The following is a 16,900-nucleotide window of genomic DNA, read 5'->3' as shown; positions in this document are numbered from 1 at the left end:
AATTTAATTAAATACATGCACAATTCTTATACTATAATATTTAAAATAAATAAATAGTTATTTGATCACATTGCTTATTTTGAAGACAGTATTAAACCTCTTTTTTGTTCCTTTTCTGTGTGTTCTTTAAAATATCTACCTTTATTAGGTTTTCTGAAAACTTGTTTTACATTGTATCCGCTTTATTTGCAACAGTTGCTGATGTAGTCATATTAATTTAGACTCTTTTAATTCTAGAAACTACTACATTGGTAATGCTTTACTACACTATGTATGATAATTTATTTGCAGCAGAAAATGAAGGTCTGCTGTGAGGATGAAGGTCTGCTTTAAGGAATACAGTCGGTATGAAAAACCTTAAGTCTAACTCAACCTTTGAGTTTAAAATTTGGCTCTCTAACCATTAGGCCACAACTATCTTTGACCCAATGGATCAAATATTGCCAAATAGCTGGATGAGTCATTATATGCGATTGCTCTGCAAATAATATACTTCAGTATTAACTTAATATTATTTAATCTTTGTATTTTCTGTTTTTGTACTTTCTTTCATACGTTTTGCCCGTATTCCTTCTAGCAATACAAGTGACATAAATGAAAATGATTGACATGATTTCACCAGCCGCTGATTGGACTGATGTGACCCAAATGTAACATCTATCCAATCACCGGCAAATTTTTTGTTATACTTATTATGGGCCAATGAGCATCTATTTTTTAATTCGCGTTTAAGTAAATTCAAAGTAAATAATCCAATCAGAGGCCCCGAAACAGGTGGGCCCCTAGGCTGCACCCTGAAAGTATGTTTTTGGAACCGAAAGTTGGGGTTACCAGCTAACCTATCCTTAAATTTACCCGGGTATGTCACATAACCAGCTTTCTATAATACCCCCCTGCACGCTTCACTGAGACATAACAAACAGGAATGAGTATGAAAAATAATCAAAATTTGCACTTCAAACAGGTCTTCATTAATCAGTGGGGTTGTGCTCATTTGGGTAGTGATTCATCATCAAAGGTGGGATCTGACGTGTTAATCGGGTTGCAAGGCATGTTGACGTCTCTCGCAGTCGTGATAATGTCACTAAAAAGCCAATTGAATGACGTCTGCATGTCCTAATGCTGCTCAAAGAATCATTGGTCCCAGACGTCACAGCAGAGCTTGACTGTATATTTCACTCAGTTTGTCATGTTAATTCTTCCACGCATGAGGTTTGCCGGTGTTTATAGTAATCTAAGCACAATTACGAGCTCAAAAAAACAGATGTGTACAAATATTTATATTGGGTCAAACGAAATTGTTAGGCCACGCAAAATCAATTTAAATGTAGACATGTAATCTAAACCTAATGTCAAAAACCTGTCAAAATATTTCCAACCTGATCTAACAGTAAAGTTGAACAATTTTACAAGGTTGTCAAGTATAACTACTAGAAAAGAAACCTCCACCTCTAACCCCACTCCTAAAGGGATAGTTCAGCCAGAAATAAAAATTCTGTCCTCATTTGTTCACCCCCACGAGCCTGTATATGACTCTTTTTCTGTGGAACATGAAAGAAGATATTTTGAGAAATGTCTCAGTGGTTTGGCATCAATTCAAAGGAAGTCAATGGGCTATGATGTTATTCGGTTACCAACATTCTTTTGTGTTCTGCTGAAGAATGTACGTTTGGAATGACACGAGGGCAAATAAATTATAAAGAATATTAGTTTTTGATTGAACTATCCCTTAAATTCCAACCATCACTGGGGCAAAAGCAAATGTATGGCCAATGTATAAAAGTGTATAAATCACCCACCAAATCGCTAAAATGCAAAAAGGTTTGTTGCAGAATTCAAAATAAGAAATGATCCTCAGCATAATGGTGTTTATCAAGCACAATCCCCACCCAACCAATTTTCTGTAATTCTCATTATAGATGATTCCCATTACATTCTCATTAGTGTAATATTAGATATAAAGTTAAATTGAAGTACAACAAATACTACAATGAATACATTTTATTTTTACAATACTGTTTATGGAGACAGGGTTGATGTGCTTAATATTTCTTTCTTTTTGTATGAAATGTTTTTGAAAGCCTTTGTAACATTCACCCAACAATTTTAACAATACGCCATTTTGCCAATGTACGCCAATTCAAGATCACGTAGACAAAAAACAACACAGTAAAATGTTTAAACAGTGCCGTTTCCATGTTTATGCACAGAAAAACATGTAGTTGCAGTACCAAAGACATGCTTTTAAAGCACTAAACTAGTACTTAAATTCCATTCATCTTTCTCCATTTCTATCAGATGTCCTTGGAGGACTTCAATCAAAGTTAAGCCTTATTGATGTAGCCCTCTTTGATAAGGAAATCATAGATTTTGCGTGTTTTGTTGACATCTATCTTGATGAGCGATCGGGCCTGCGCCAGCCGTAGACCCCCCTGTCGCCTGCACTCGTTGAGCAGGGCCTGTTTGTACTCCAGATAAGCTCCAGGTACAAGACGAACCACCTGACATAACTGAGGGAGATGATGAGAGAATAATTTAGGATCCATTATATCACATCAAGGAGGCAGATGTCTTCAAAATGAGCTCAGGCTGGAGATATAATGGTGTTTGCCAAACCTCTTTCTCTCTCTCGTTGAGTTTCTCTGTGCCAGGAAGCCCTGTCAAGTTAAGAGGAGGTGCACTTCTTCTGCCTGTGGATAAGAACAAGACTGTGAATCAAAAGCTAGAAGCATTTGCAACAGATGTCTTCACGAGTAATGTGCCGATTGGCCAGACAAGCAAAATGGCGTTTTCATTCTACGCATTTATTTTATCTTTAAAGATTTTAGCACCAAAACTATCCTTCAATGATAACGTGAACACACTTATCAAGAATCTTTATTGATCGTCATTTTAAGCCATTATATTGTACATTTCAATATAACAATGTATGTCAATAAAAACAGTACTAAACTAAATAGGGCCTAGTTGTGCAGTGAAGTTTCCCATATGAGCCAAGATATAAAAAATTAAAGTATGTACAAGAAAATAAAACCCTGGCTGAGCGGAGGACAGTGGAGATAAGCAGAGCATTGTACCTGAGGTAGTGATGGTAGTCACCACAGGGGTAATTCCAGCGTCACTGTCAAATAGTAATATAGTCAGTAAACAACACTACAACATTACACAAATGCTTTTCGAACGTCTCTTAAATACAGTGCGGAGCTCTTGGGGATCTCAGCAAACAAATCGAGAGACACTTAATCACATACTGAATATTTCTTGCCGAATAGCTTAACTAAATAGTTAGAAGCTAGTACCCAGACCCAAAAACACAAACATTGACAACGCATATACCCATGAGCTCGCTGAACAAAGATTCAAAATTGAGCAATTAAATAAAAGCTCAGGCTGAATATTGCGTATGACATCAATAAAACAGCAGATAAAGGCAAACACAATTTGCATTTTCTGATAACACTGCTTGGAGGAAAAAAGGTTTGTTTTATGTAAAATTATATTAAAAAAACACAATCCAATACATTTAAGGATTGCAATCTTGAAAAAAAATTATTGCACTCTTATTGACTTGTGTTAAAGGTCCAATGTGTTATTGTTTTGCAGGGTCTTTTGACAGCAATTAAATATAATTTTCATAAGTATGTCTTCAGAGTTGTACAAATTACATAATGACGTGTCATGTTTATTATCTGAGAATGGGCTGTTTCTATCTAAAAAAAAAAAAAGCATTCCTGTAACAACGCAGGTTGTGGGTTCTATCCCAGGGGATTGCACATAACTATGATTAAATGTATAGGATAATGCAATGTAAGTCACTTTGGATAAAAGCATCTGCCAAATGCCCAAATGTAAATACACCGCGGGTACCCTTGCATGGAATTCACCATGTTGTTTCTACAGTGGCCCTAAACAGACAAACGGCTCTAAAGTGCGTTCAGTCAATATGTAAGCGAAAACGTGTCAGCCTCCGTAGTGCTTCAAAATGGAGGAAAAAAGTGGAGTGAGCCATTGGTTGCAATTCGAATGTCGCTAAATTTCATACAGTGGACCTTTAATAAGTAAAAATGCTGTCTAGCTAGGTAGGCAGCACACTAGGTACTGGAACAGAGCGAGTATTCTTTATACTAAGTTTGAACACAGCTGCACTGAGAGAAGTATAACATGTGGAAGAGTAGTGATGATAAAAGAATACACTTACATGGCAGCCTGTTTGTGTAGCCACTGTTGGCATGCACGGGAGTCATGAATGTACTGCAGAATATCACACAACATGTTCCTTTTCCTACGCTCGTCCTCCCGTGTGCATTTCACACGCTCGTATACCTTAGCACCTGCAGCACAGATGACAGGTTTAGTGTCAGCACAAACCAAATGTGACCCGGTCTGTGAAAACCAGGCTATAGTCTCAGTCTAGTTTTGAGGGAACAAGCAAACTTTGATTTCGACTATTAAATTCACAAAAAAAATCTTTAAATTGTGTATGATGATTTTATGTGGAAAACTTTAAATCACAAAAATTACTTTATCATTTACATTCAGGCATTAATGTTTAAACATGTCTATTCAACATTTCAAATATTATACTTTAATAACAATAACTGTAAGGTTAACTGTAGTTAAAGGAGTAGTTCTTTTGCAAAATTTGCCCCCTTTGACTTTCCATAGTAGGAATAGGTACCATTTGACCCTGGACCACAAAACCAGTCATAAGGGTACATTTTTCGAAATTGAGATTTACACATCATATGATGTATGGTTTTTTAGGATAGGACATTATTTGGCCGAGATACAACTATATGAAAATTGAATCTGAGGCACTATTTGTATTTTGGAAACAAACTATATTATCAAAATAGAAATCTTCTTTCAAGTTGTCCATCAGAGGCGCTGTAGCAGGCCGTAGCTTAGAAACACAGGTTTGTTTTAACACCATCAATTGGCTTACTGCTGTTATGATGTTGAAGAAATTCTAAGCTTTACATAGATACTAAAATTGAGTGGGTGTTTCCCAAAGTGCAAGCAGCAGCAAATGAAGTTCGTTGGCGTGTTTCACACCATTTTTGTTCGCCATTTTGCTGCATCACAAAAATAAAGTTTTGATATATTTATGGGTAGGAAATTTACAAAATACCTTCATGGAACATGACCATAACTTAATATCCTAATGATTGTTTTAATAAAAGAAAAATCTATATTTTAGACCCATACAATGTGTTGTTAGCAATTTCTACATACCCGTGCTTTTTATGACTGGTTTTGTGGTCCAGGGTCACATATGTGAAATCTTCAACAAAAATTGAAACTGCTTACTCACAGTTCCCTTTATAATTGAACCTCATTTTGATTTATGTTAGTTCCCATAATGCATTTGTGAGTGTGGGTGTCCCTCCAGCTGGTCTTACCGCAGAAGGACTGAATTCCCTCTCTTCTGTATTCCTGCAGACGTTGGATCTCTCTCTTCAGCTCAAACTCCACTGTGAAAAAGGAAAAAGTGTGAGAAAGAACAGATGGAGTGGTGAACTTTTCATCCTGTATGAACTTCTGCGGCAGACAGACAGAACAAGTGAATGACAGACTGTCCACCACACGCTTAATAAACCTATGCCTGATCCTGGATCAGCCTAAAAATGACTCTATAGACAGATTTTCCTTTGTTGAAACAAAGGTTTAATTACTCACAGGCATGACTCTCGATGAACTTGTCGTGCTCTATGGGTCCAACCACTCTGGCAAATCGTCTCATGACATCATAAAGGTCTTGCACTTCCTTAGGGTAACGCCTTTCCAACACTATCAACAGAACAGAAACATACTTAAGGATTCGGAAAATTCCTCTTTCGGAAAGACCAACTTCTGACACGATTTAAAAAAGCACTAGGCAACAGTGATGTATGAAGAGTCCAGCTGGGCCCAACGGCTCAGTACAACTATCCATGATGGTTCTTCACCCACCACTGAAGTTCAGTTCCCTTTGAAGGGATCAGCGAGCAGCACTAACAGCCACCAGCCCCACCATCACTGAGCGAGAGCGATGGAAACCGATAGATGCTATGTGGGTGAGCGAGAGGTGTGATATTTTGCCTGCGCGATAATATCAGCATACGCGCACACACCTCTCCCCTGTCACTCCACACTTTTTTCTGATGAGAGATGCAGACACATCACTCGGTCTTTCTCGATCTAGACCGTCTGTGGCTGCTGGGATGAGAGACATGTCTAACTGTATTGAGGATAAACCAACACCGCTGCGAGCCATCAGGTCTTGGTCACTGCTTCCATTATCGCTCTCGCACACTTTCCCGCAGTCTCCATGACAACAAGTCTCCGGTTCCACAGTAACTATCGCCTCTCTTTTGTCTTGAGAGTGCAAGGAGATGAGGAGGGCGGCTGGGAGCCGACAGATAAATAAAGATGACTTTAAGCACATCACACACACTCAAAACGAGTCAGGAAGACACGCAAACCGATTGGATTTTGCTCTTTATTTCGATGCGGCTGAAGAGGAAATAATTGGATAAGCGTATTCGAAAGCACCGTTCACAGAAACGTCCAGGGGGAAAGAGACAGAGATGGGGTTGTATTTGTGGACACAAGCCACACGGAGCTGAGAGAGCACAGATCAATAAAAGATGCAATCTTCTTTGTCATTAGAGTGAACATTTTCATTTCATGCCAAACTATTCATAGTGGGTCGATCGCAGATGCTGAGAACTGCTCTGGGATCAGTGTTGATGTGGGATCGCAGTTATCCAGGCATTCGTTGTAAACATTTTGCACAGTTGGCGTGTGTTATCAGAGGTTAGGAAGGTTCATCATGTGGGAATGACTACTGGCCTGTGAGTGTGCAAGCCAACCTGTATATATACGCTTGGGAACATTACCTAACATATTGCTCATATCCACATAGAATTTGTGAGATGCCAAGGCGTTTGGATAATGATTGTTTGTGTATAACTGACCTCATGTTCTCAAATCTAAAACATGACGCCATGATGCGAAAAAGAAATTCTTACTCTGAAACTTGCGTAGGTTGATGAGTCCATGATCCCGAATGATCCTAAAAGGCAACAATTCACACCATATTTTACACTTTCACATAAATGCTAACAATAAAACTAACTAAAGTGACCAGAAGCATGACACAATTTTTAGGAAGACAATTATACCAGTACACATAATACAGATGATGAACTACAATATTTAGTGAAAGATTGTTCATTGTGACTGTTGTCATTACTATTCAAGTAAACATGAAGCAGAATGAATCTTAATTTTAATCATTCCTATTTCAATAGTATATAGTCGGTGTCCTTCTGAAACTGTGGATGTCCAAATTCACAATATACATTTTAACTGATTATATACTGTGATGTCAAAGTTGACACATGCACTATTTAATACTTTTTACTGGTTAGATATTTGAAAAACCCAGTGACAAACATGAAGGGTGTCTCTCTGTTGGAGACCTCAGAAAACGGCTGCCCATGTTTCCGGAGGTCACACACACATACCACAAACCCTTAAGAGGGTTTATAGTGATTTACACATAGATCTGTTACTGTTGTAGCTGTCTGTGTGTTTGAAAATCAGGCATGCTTACCTGTTGCTAAGGATTGGATTACACTGTAGCATACTCAGAGTAAAGCATTGGCTCACTTTTGCTAATCATTTCAGTATTTCATGTTAACTTCTCAATTTGAAGTTAACAGTATTTTTATATCGCTATTTTTCTAAACTTGGATGCTTAAATTATTAAAATAAATGTAGTTAGAATTTCTAGGATTTAACATTCAACCGTTGCCCCCTAATGGTTGTTTTATGGCAGTACAACAAGTGTCATTTTAAACATACTTCTTCCTTCTCTGCCTCTCCTTCAGTCTTGAGTGATAAATATCCACGACTGCAACTTTGAGAGCTGAAAACAAAGTTAAAAAACAGTTAATAAAGCTACAAAAAATGACCAAATCAGCTATTATTGCTATGATTCTTTTCCTATTTTCAGTTCTCTCATTTTACTCGGTTACAAATTGTTAGCTGTAGCTTTGCTATATAGTCAATGTTATATTTCCTGAGAATAATATTAAAATTCAACAGCCAACTTATTTTGTGAAGAAAAATTCTTAGATTAAGCAAAGCAAAAACTAGACAATAGCAATAAATATAAATTATGTAAAACCCTTCACCACAATGCAAGAGCGTTTTGGATTGCTGCAGGAAACAGAGGGTATACATGTGACGTCACCACACATCACATAAAGTCAACCGTTATCTGTACTCTATTTAAAACGGGATAAAGCCCATAACTTTCTACACGTAAATTCAATTTAGCATTCTATGCAGATGTATTTCATACAAACCTAAAGATTAAAGCATGGTCAAACACTGTAAATATTTAGAAAAGCAAAGTAATCTAGTAAAATTCTGTTTGTCATTAAGACCAATTTTTTTTGCTTAAACAGAAAATGTTTTCTTAAGGCTTTGCTTTGTGTATTTCCACCGCCACTGAAACCAGGAACAAAATAAATATCAGGAATGCAAATCTGTGCAACATTTCAGTGTCCAAGGACAAAAATCGTAAGGACCACCATCAAGTCCAACTGCTTTTAATTTCAGCAAGTAATTGCGTGTTTTATTCCTGGTTTATTTGTAGTTCACTGTGTTAAGGCATTCAAAATGATTGGTGGCAAAAATATTTTGTTGGGTTGCTCATTTCAGGAAAATAAGAAACTGGTTATAGGTCTGAATATTTTTGTGAAGTAAGTGTACAGCGATATTTGTGCAAAGTGACACTTACCATGAAGAATATCAGAGTCATCATCCACAAAATCTATATCTTTCAAATCCCACTCAGCATAATTATCAAACTCCTAATTTTCAAGAGGGAAAGAAAGATTAGACACTGTAAATAATACACAAACGGGTTTACTTTAAACACACTGACCTCCATGAAGTCTGCTCGAGCTGGCATATATCCAGCCATATCTCTGGAGAGCTGTGAGTCAAATGAAGGTCTTGGAGGATCATCTGTTGCTGTAAGAGACATAACCCACGAACATTAACTGTTAAATAAACATTATGAGAATATTATAAACAGCCTAGTTTAAATCTTTTAGAATTGTCTTTGTATTTATTTGCCACCTTTATTTTGAAGCAAAAAAAACAATACAGGTTCAAAAACATTGAGAGCGAGTTGACAAATATTCATTTAACACCAAAATGCCGACCACGGCAGCCTATTTACCGAGATAAAGTGTAAGTGTGGCCTGATAAATCTGTGCCTGCTGGGGTCTGTTTAACTCAAGATGACAAACACAAATAGCCACACTGGAAGAACATCAGATTAACACAAAAACAGATTTCCTCTGCAGATAAGATGGTCTGCTTGATAACAACTAATCCAAATGCTCCCAGACAATCCAGGCCAAAGACAAACAACCTGAGGCTAAAATGATTAAAACAATAGTTTTTTGGAACTTGAAGACCACTGGTCACAGTGTGCTTTCATTTACACAAAGGAGCATGAATTTTTTTCTTCTTCACAGAATTTGATGAATTATTGTGTGTGTACATACTTAGCATCAGACATCATGTTAGTATCTTGTTATTCATCACAAAACAGCTTTGAATATTGACAGGTGCTTCCTTACGCTTAAAGGGAATGGCTGTGTCTGCTGTTCGAGACAGATGTTCTTCCATCTGTCTGAGACTGAGCAAAGTGGAGGAGAAGAGAGGATTGTTGATGAAGTTCTTCATGTAGTGACCTTCACATTCCTCTTTGGTCTTTGTACGCATCTGATAAGCCACATCCTGCCTGAAGAAAAGCCCAGATCTCAAATACATTAACCTCCGATGTGTCTCTGCATCAGATCGTTTAATATAAACTTTGATCTACAAAATATAATTGTTGCTGAAGTGAGAAACAGCACTGACCAGTTACCAAAACCACAATCCACAACAGCTTCTAAAAGCGCCATCTCTTCTTGAGCAGTCCAGCCTGTTTCTAATATGGGAAAATCGGATGTCTAAAAGAAAGATGAACAAAGCAATGAGTATTTGTAAAAGACACAACCTATGGAGCACCGCAGGTATAATAGACACAAAAAGAAAAAAATACAAAAAGATCAAAATACATACAATAAATGAATGAACTGACCAACCTGCAAACTATCTAAGTACTGTCGTGATCAACCCTTTTAACATTTATGGTTTAATATTTAATAAGTAGATAGAAGAAGTATTTGATCCTACCATGATTTCATATGTATGGTCACTCTGATGCTTTTTATATTCATATCCTCTGGTAAAACACTGTAACAGAGATATAACCGAGATAAGTCATATGTAGAAAATATTTAAATAAACCATCACTGTAGATATGAATTGTATACAAAACAATGGGACACTGAATCCAGTGATCTACCTGCAGACACAGGAGGAAAGGTGAAGGGCCACATTCGGCACACTTTATGTAGGGCTCCACTAGATAAGAGGAGCACCCACGACATGGCGGCTTATCGAAGAGGTCATCTGTAATAGATTAATACATTAAGACATATTCAGAATGTAGTTTCAGATGTTTGACAGGCACATCAACAATATCCCTTACTGAAATGTATCTGATAATCATAATACACAGCAGCAGTTCATACACATACACACACGCTGTAGCTTGGTACTAAACACAGCTGTTAATAACCATGATACACAATAGCAGTTCTCTCTCACACACACACATCCTCTAATTTGGTAATAACTGTCCCGTAGAAGCCAGAGCAATTGAAAAACAGAGTTGCGACACGCGCATAGACATCCGTTGGAAGAATTGAATCCGGAAGTAACTTGTGTCATAGTGCTCTATACTGCCATCCAAAGGCAAAGCACAATAACTACACATTTGGTCAAAATTGAGTTAAAGACGTTGTTCTTGATTTACAGCGGCCACCAGCATTGTAATATAGATTTGCCACGAATCGCTCAGTCCAAAGACAACGGTGGCCACCACAGTACAAAAAGATGTCGTTCTCATGTTGACGCAGGGAAGAGATCATGCAGGCTTAAGAAAGACTGTAGAAAGAGCGATGTCTTATTTATTACATTAAATAAAAGTAGGGCTGCAACAACGAATCGATAAAATCGATAAAAAACGATTAGTAAAAAAGTTGTCAACGAATTTCATTATCGATTCGTTGTGTCGCGCGACGCGGACACGTTTGGTTATTAAAAAAAAACTTTATTTGAGCGCGGAGCGAGGTAAACACACTCGGTCTCTCGCGCACTGATGCTAGCAGAGTTCGGCGCCTCATATACAGGGCGGAGCAAAAATTAAAAAACGAGCGGAGGAAAGATACATGACGGAGGCAGAGAAATCCCCGCGACCCAAGTCATCATAGGTGCGGGAGCATTTCACACTAAATAAACAGAAAAACTGTTAACTACAAAATATGCAAACGCGACATGGCGGGAGCAACGCGGCAATGATCCAGCATCTGAAACGCAAACATGTTTGAGTCTGTGATGAGGAGGAAGGGAGTTCAACAGCAGGTTAAGTCACTACAGAATCCTACTTTTGTTCCGTTTCGAAGTGAAGAACGTAATGTCCCTGGTGCGGATGTTTACTCGTTATCCAGATTGACAAGCATCACAAGTTAGCATTAGCTCGTTAATAACAGTATAATCAGGGGTGGTGTAGTTACTTTGCGCTTTGCATTGTAAGACTAAAAACACGTTTTTATTCACTCGCCTTTTTTGGATGAATAAGCTTCAAGTGAATTTGAGAGAGAGTGTGTGTGTGTGTCAGTGTTTGTCAGTGTGTGCGTCTGCAAAAGTGTGTGCGTTTGCGAGTGTGTGCATCTGCGAGTGTCTGTCTGCAGTGTAGTGTAGAGAACAAGTTCTTACATTCAAACAAATCCTGTTAAGTTTTCTGATTTGTATTGTTCTTTAGTTTTTATAAATTATTTATTGTTCTGGCAGCTCAGGTGGCACTATTATTTTAAAAAAGTCTATATATTTGGCAGATGTAAAGCATACATGTGTATGTTTTTTGTGTTAGTCCATTTTTGTTTGATTTTATTATTTTTATAACAGCTCAGGGATGTTCAAGGAGCAACATGCTTGTGCACTTTCTAAAGATTTTAGTTCTGTTTTTGAATAAAGGGTTGGAAATTATTGCTTTTCTTGTGTTTTTTTTTTATCCGATTCATCGATTAATCGAAAAAATTATTTACAGATTAATCGATTATTAAAATAATCGTTAGTTGCAGCCCTAAATAAAAGGTCTGTGGACTTTAAGCAGAAAAAGAAGGATAAAAGGCAGGCAGGAGCTAGGACCTGCGTTAATATTATAAAGTCTTCCTTGTAGGGACACGTTAGGACCCACAGTAGATATACTCAGATATCTATGGAGATACTTTCCAGCAGAGACGTTTGAGAGAAAGATCGTCTTAAAATTACCCGATGAGGTTACTTTGATTCGGATCAGTATGTGAGTACCATTGTTTTTTCTGTTTGTTAGAACCAAAATATGTTGCTGTTTTTGTTGTAATGTTAGCCGTGCGTGACGGAGCAGTTTTGAGGGTCATTGTTTATCTGGATACGCTTTAATATTGTACTCATCCAGACACTGGAGAGAGAGAGCGAGAGCGTGTTGGCGCTAAAACTGCAGAGAGACGCATTTTACTCTCTTACTTAATGATGAATAAACTTACATTTAATCCGCGGGTCACAAACGCGTTCCGAACGGTAGAGTACGATCTGTATGGATCACAATCATCTGCGATCCGTTTCACCACCATACCGCAGGGGAGAGGGAGAGGAAACGCACATTGTAGAGTTGTTTGTCCGTTTAGGGCTGCTGTACAAAATATGGCGGCGAATTTTATGAATGTAGGTAGCCGTAAGACTCACACAGAACCAATCCCGCGGTCAAATGATGGTAGAACTCAAGTTAAAATGCAAATATCCAAAGATGTATAAGGAAGATCGCAAAATATTAACTCCTAGTAAGGGAAAGTGGCTAACGCTAATGGTACCGCTCCGAGCCGGAGCTCTATGCCAACCACAAGTAAGCTGCTGCTCCTAACTTTCGTTGGTATGAGCAGTGAAAAAACTAAAGCAATAATGTAAAAATTATGGAATTCATGGCCCTTGATGACCAGCCGTTCTCCATAGTTGAGACAGAGGCTTCAGAAATTTGATGCTTTATCTCAGCCCAAAATACACCATACCGAGTCGGGGGTACTTTTCTGACGTTCTGGAACAGAGACATGCTTTGGAGACACACGCAGTGGAGCACGAGCTGCCGGCCACACTCAAAGTGCATCAGTGGGGGATTATTGAAAATGTCCTGACGTTGCTCGCACCTTTCAAGGAACTCGCTAAGGAAATTAGCTCCTTGACAGCAACAGCCGCAGGTGTGATTCCAGCCATCACTGCACTTAAACGGCTTTTGGAGAAAAGGGCAGACACTGATCGAGGAGTGGGCACTACAAAAACAACACTGCTTTCAGAAAACAGGCGGGTCAGAAAAGGTTCTGCAACATTGAAATGGAGCCACTATATACTTTGGCCACCGTTATCCACCCCAGGTAGTTTATAGACAGCTATTACATAAAGCCACATGATTATGATCATTTTTGTTAATGATATTATTATTATTGTAGTTCTTATTATGTCTGATGGAACATCTTATATGTTTATCAGAAAAACTACATAACTAACTATAGGTTATTTGTAATGCTTTGTCTGGCATCCTAGCTGTATTAGAAACACTATCATGTGACCATCACTATCATATTGTCTTTGTTTATTCAAAAGGTACAAGAATCGCTACTTTTTTTAGCAAATGTAAAAGATCAAGTGAAACAGGTGCATTTGACAATTCTGGAGAAGACCGAACAGGCCCTTGATAAACCTGCCGCAGAAGCTTCAGCCGAACCTGATCCAGTCACAGAAGTACCGACAGGCCAAAAAGTCATGTAGTCTACTACTTTCAGTACATGATGGCTAATAAAGGAGAATGCTAAGGTGGAGCCGCTGCTGGCCAGTCCCTCCTCTCTGCAGGTAAGGAGCTACCTGTCCCAGTTGCCCACCAGCAGAAGCGAAAATGCTTTGGCCTACTGGAGCATTAACAAAGATTGTTTCCCTGCACTGGCTCAACTTGTCCGAGCCAATCTCTCTGCTCCATCTACAAGTGTTGAAAGTGAGCGCTTATTTTGCTTGGCTGGACATGTGGTAGATGAAAGAAGAAACCGATTAACAGGTGACAAGGTGGAGATGCTTCTCTTTGTGAAGAGAACCTTGCTCAGTTGTATGTTCAACGGTTATTTCTACCTTTTTCAAGCCACAGAGCACATTATATTGTAAAGGTGAAAAGATCCTGTAATAATATTTTTTTGCTATGATATATTTTTTGTTCATTAAAGAATAGTAGATTTTTGTTTGTATGTGCTTTCAATTAAAGTTCTTAAAACGGAATCGGCAGGTCACACTTACAAAAAAATCGGAAATCACAATCGGCCAAGAAAAATGAATGCATGCATACTTTAATGTATTGCCCTTTATGCATCCTTCCTAGTCAAATTAAACACACAAAATTGATTAAAACCCTCTCTCTGGCACTCATCAGACAAAATGTTATGATAGATTTAATCAACGCATATATTGTGTTGGCATTTAACGAAATGTGTTGCAAATACAGATGCTTCCGCTGTCTCTACCACTTAAACTCATGCAAACAGACTGAAAGTTTGGCACTATTGAGAGCTCAATATAACCACGTGGCGGCGAGATCTAAGTGTGTCGCAACTCTGTTTTTCAAAGGCTCTGGCAGAAACTATATGGTATCAGAACACCATAGCATTGTAACATATCATTATATCAACACAGTACAGAATATCCATTTTAATGTTTTTAATACTACAAAAGACGGTGGGGTGTATTATCTGTGGAACATGCCTGTAAATTGGTCACACGGTCTTGTCAGTTTGTTACAAGTGTACATTTAAAATTTGCTAAACGTATAGCTGACATATACTTACTTCCAAAAGACGCCAGGCGATCCATGCTGCAGATGATGTCTGAATAATGCTTGTTTATAATGTGAGCAGATGTGAAATATTCCTCGTTTGCAGTTGTTTTGTGCGCAGCTAATATTTTAACAGCTCGATTTTGACCAATGAAACATAACGACTTCAATGAAGCACCGTTTATTAAAAGAAGTAAGTGAAACACTGATGTTGTGCGTCATTTCACACATTAATGCATATGTAAACACAAACGCTGTAGCCCACAATGCACATCCCATGAGGAAAAACAACTGACTGCTTTTGTTATAGCGCCCCCGACGGCACCTGCGTGGTTCATGACGAAATGCATTGACTACAATCTCTCCCTCGAGCATAGATAGGAGGCTTGTTCGACTTGATCCTTCGCCGCAAGATCCGACAGGTGAGAGCTTTGAATTGTTCAATGCCATGCACCACCAGTTTTGTCATTTTACCATATGGCAGAAGCAGCCCTTGCATTTCTTTTGCATTCTATTATGGTTGAACTGTTATATATGTCTATTAAGTACTTAATCATACATACAGTAGTTTTAATAATGTTGGCACACATACGTATATAAAAAATAGTTTTTAGCACGACTGTAGATGCAGATTTTGGTGTATTTTTAAGGAAACTGATCCTGCTGTAGACAGAAATAGAAAACATAGCACTTTGAGTGACAAAATTGAAGAACAGCGTGACAGAAATTAAGAACAAAATGAAAACAATAAAGAACAGAGTAGATTTGAAGATGTTCTGGACTTTGAAGTCCCAGAATAAGAATATTGTGTTATATTGATTTCTGCTTTAGCAGATCTGAAGGAAATCTGCTGTTGATTTTATTTACCCTGTCAGAATTGTCTTGGCATCACAAAAAAGTAAAAAATAAAAACAAATAAAATGGACCTGTTGTACAGTATACTTGTTGTTTTTGACTTGTGTAACATTAATAAGGTTGAACATAAAAAAAGCTTTTAAATATTATATTGTTTAAAAAAGTCAACTTATTTACATTTACGAATTTGGCAGACTCTTTCATCCAAAGTGACATACAGAACATGCAAGCTATACATCTCATAGTATATATTTAAGTCAGTTACATAAAAAGGCAGATTTGTCTAATTGAAATCTCAAGATTGACTAGTCCTAACTAAATGCTAGTCAGTAAAACTAAGACACAGTCATGAACTATATTTATGCAATGTGTGCAAACGTTGTGTTTGACTATTGTGATTACAAAAGGTCTTAATAGAGCTTGTAAATACTATTTTGTTTATTTTCTGCCACCTACTGACCACATTACATAATATTTCCATGACTCTCCTATGGACAATATGACCATTGTAAAATAAGTTTGTTACATTCAACACTGTATATACAATAAACACAAATACAATAATATGACATTGTCCAGTAAACTAGTAAAACCTTGCAAATACCCACACATTAAAAACAAAAAGTAAAATATTGTTTGATAAAATAAAGATGCTAAAGCTGAGCTTTGCAGAAAAACAAATGCTGAAAACAAAACAACTAAATGTATACAAATAAAACAAATCAAAAGTGGTTTATTCATATCTTACACTGATATAACTATCATAGTTCGTATGTGTCTGCAGGTAATTGTATGTTTTACATGTAAAATAATACCAAGAGAAATGCAAACATTATTCATGGTTGATTTCATTGTTTATTTCCTTAATTTTGTAAGTCAGTTTGGAATAAAACATCTGCCTAATATATAAATGTAAATTATTTTTAAAAACGTTGTCATGTCCTGTAATGGCTCTTTATATATATATATATATATATATATATATATATATATATAGGCTTTTAACTTGAGATTCTTTAACAT

The 16,900-nt window shown here is 37.4% G+C and overlaps 1 protein-coding gene across 1 annotated transcript; it reads right to left on the bottom strand.

Annotated features, from left to right (window-relative positions):
* Positions 1 to 1,986: 1,986 nt before the first annotated feature.
* tada2a (transcriptional adaptor 2A) lies at positions 1,987 to 15,295 on the bottom strand. Its single transcript, XM_056757698.1, has 15 exons — positions 15,036 to 15,295; positions 10,421 to 10,527; positions 10,249 to 10,308; positions 9,931 to 10,022; positions 9,648 to 9,811; positions 8,942 to 9,030; positions 8,795 to 8,867; positions 7,852 to 7,915; positions 7,014 to 7,057; positions 5,680 to 5,790; positions 5,403 to 5,474; positions 4,199 to 4,331; positions 3,078 to 3,121; positions 2,617 to 2,690; positions 1,987 to 2,510 (listed from the first exon to the last, which is right to left on the bottom strand). Exons 1-15 carry the CDS (start codon positions 15,058 to 15,060, stop codon positions 2,325 to 2,327), a joined length of 1,338 nt encoding a protein of 445 aa, XP_056613676.1. The 5' UTR covers positions 15,061 to 15,295; the 3' UTR covers positions 1,987 to 2,324.
* Positions 15,296 to 16,900: the final 1,605 nt, after the last annotated feature.

The sequence above is a fragment of the Triplophysa dalaica genome, chromosome 9, assembly GCF_015846415.1.
Source record: "Triplophysa dalaica isolate WHDGS20190420 chromosome 9, ASM1584641v1, whole genome shotgun sequence".
Lineage (NCBI taxonomy): Eukaryota > Metazoa > Chordata > Actinopteri > Cypriniformes > Nemacheilidae > Triplophysa > Triplophysa dalaica.
The sequence above is the reverse complement of the archived record's forward strand: the minus strand, read 5'-3'. Positions and strand labels throughout refer to the sequence as shown.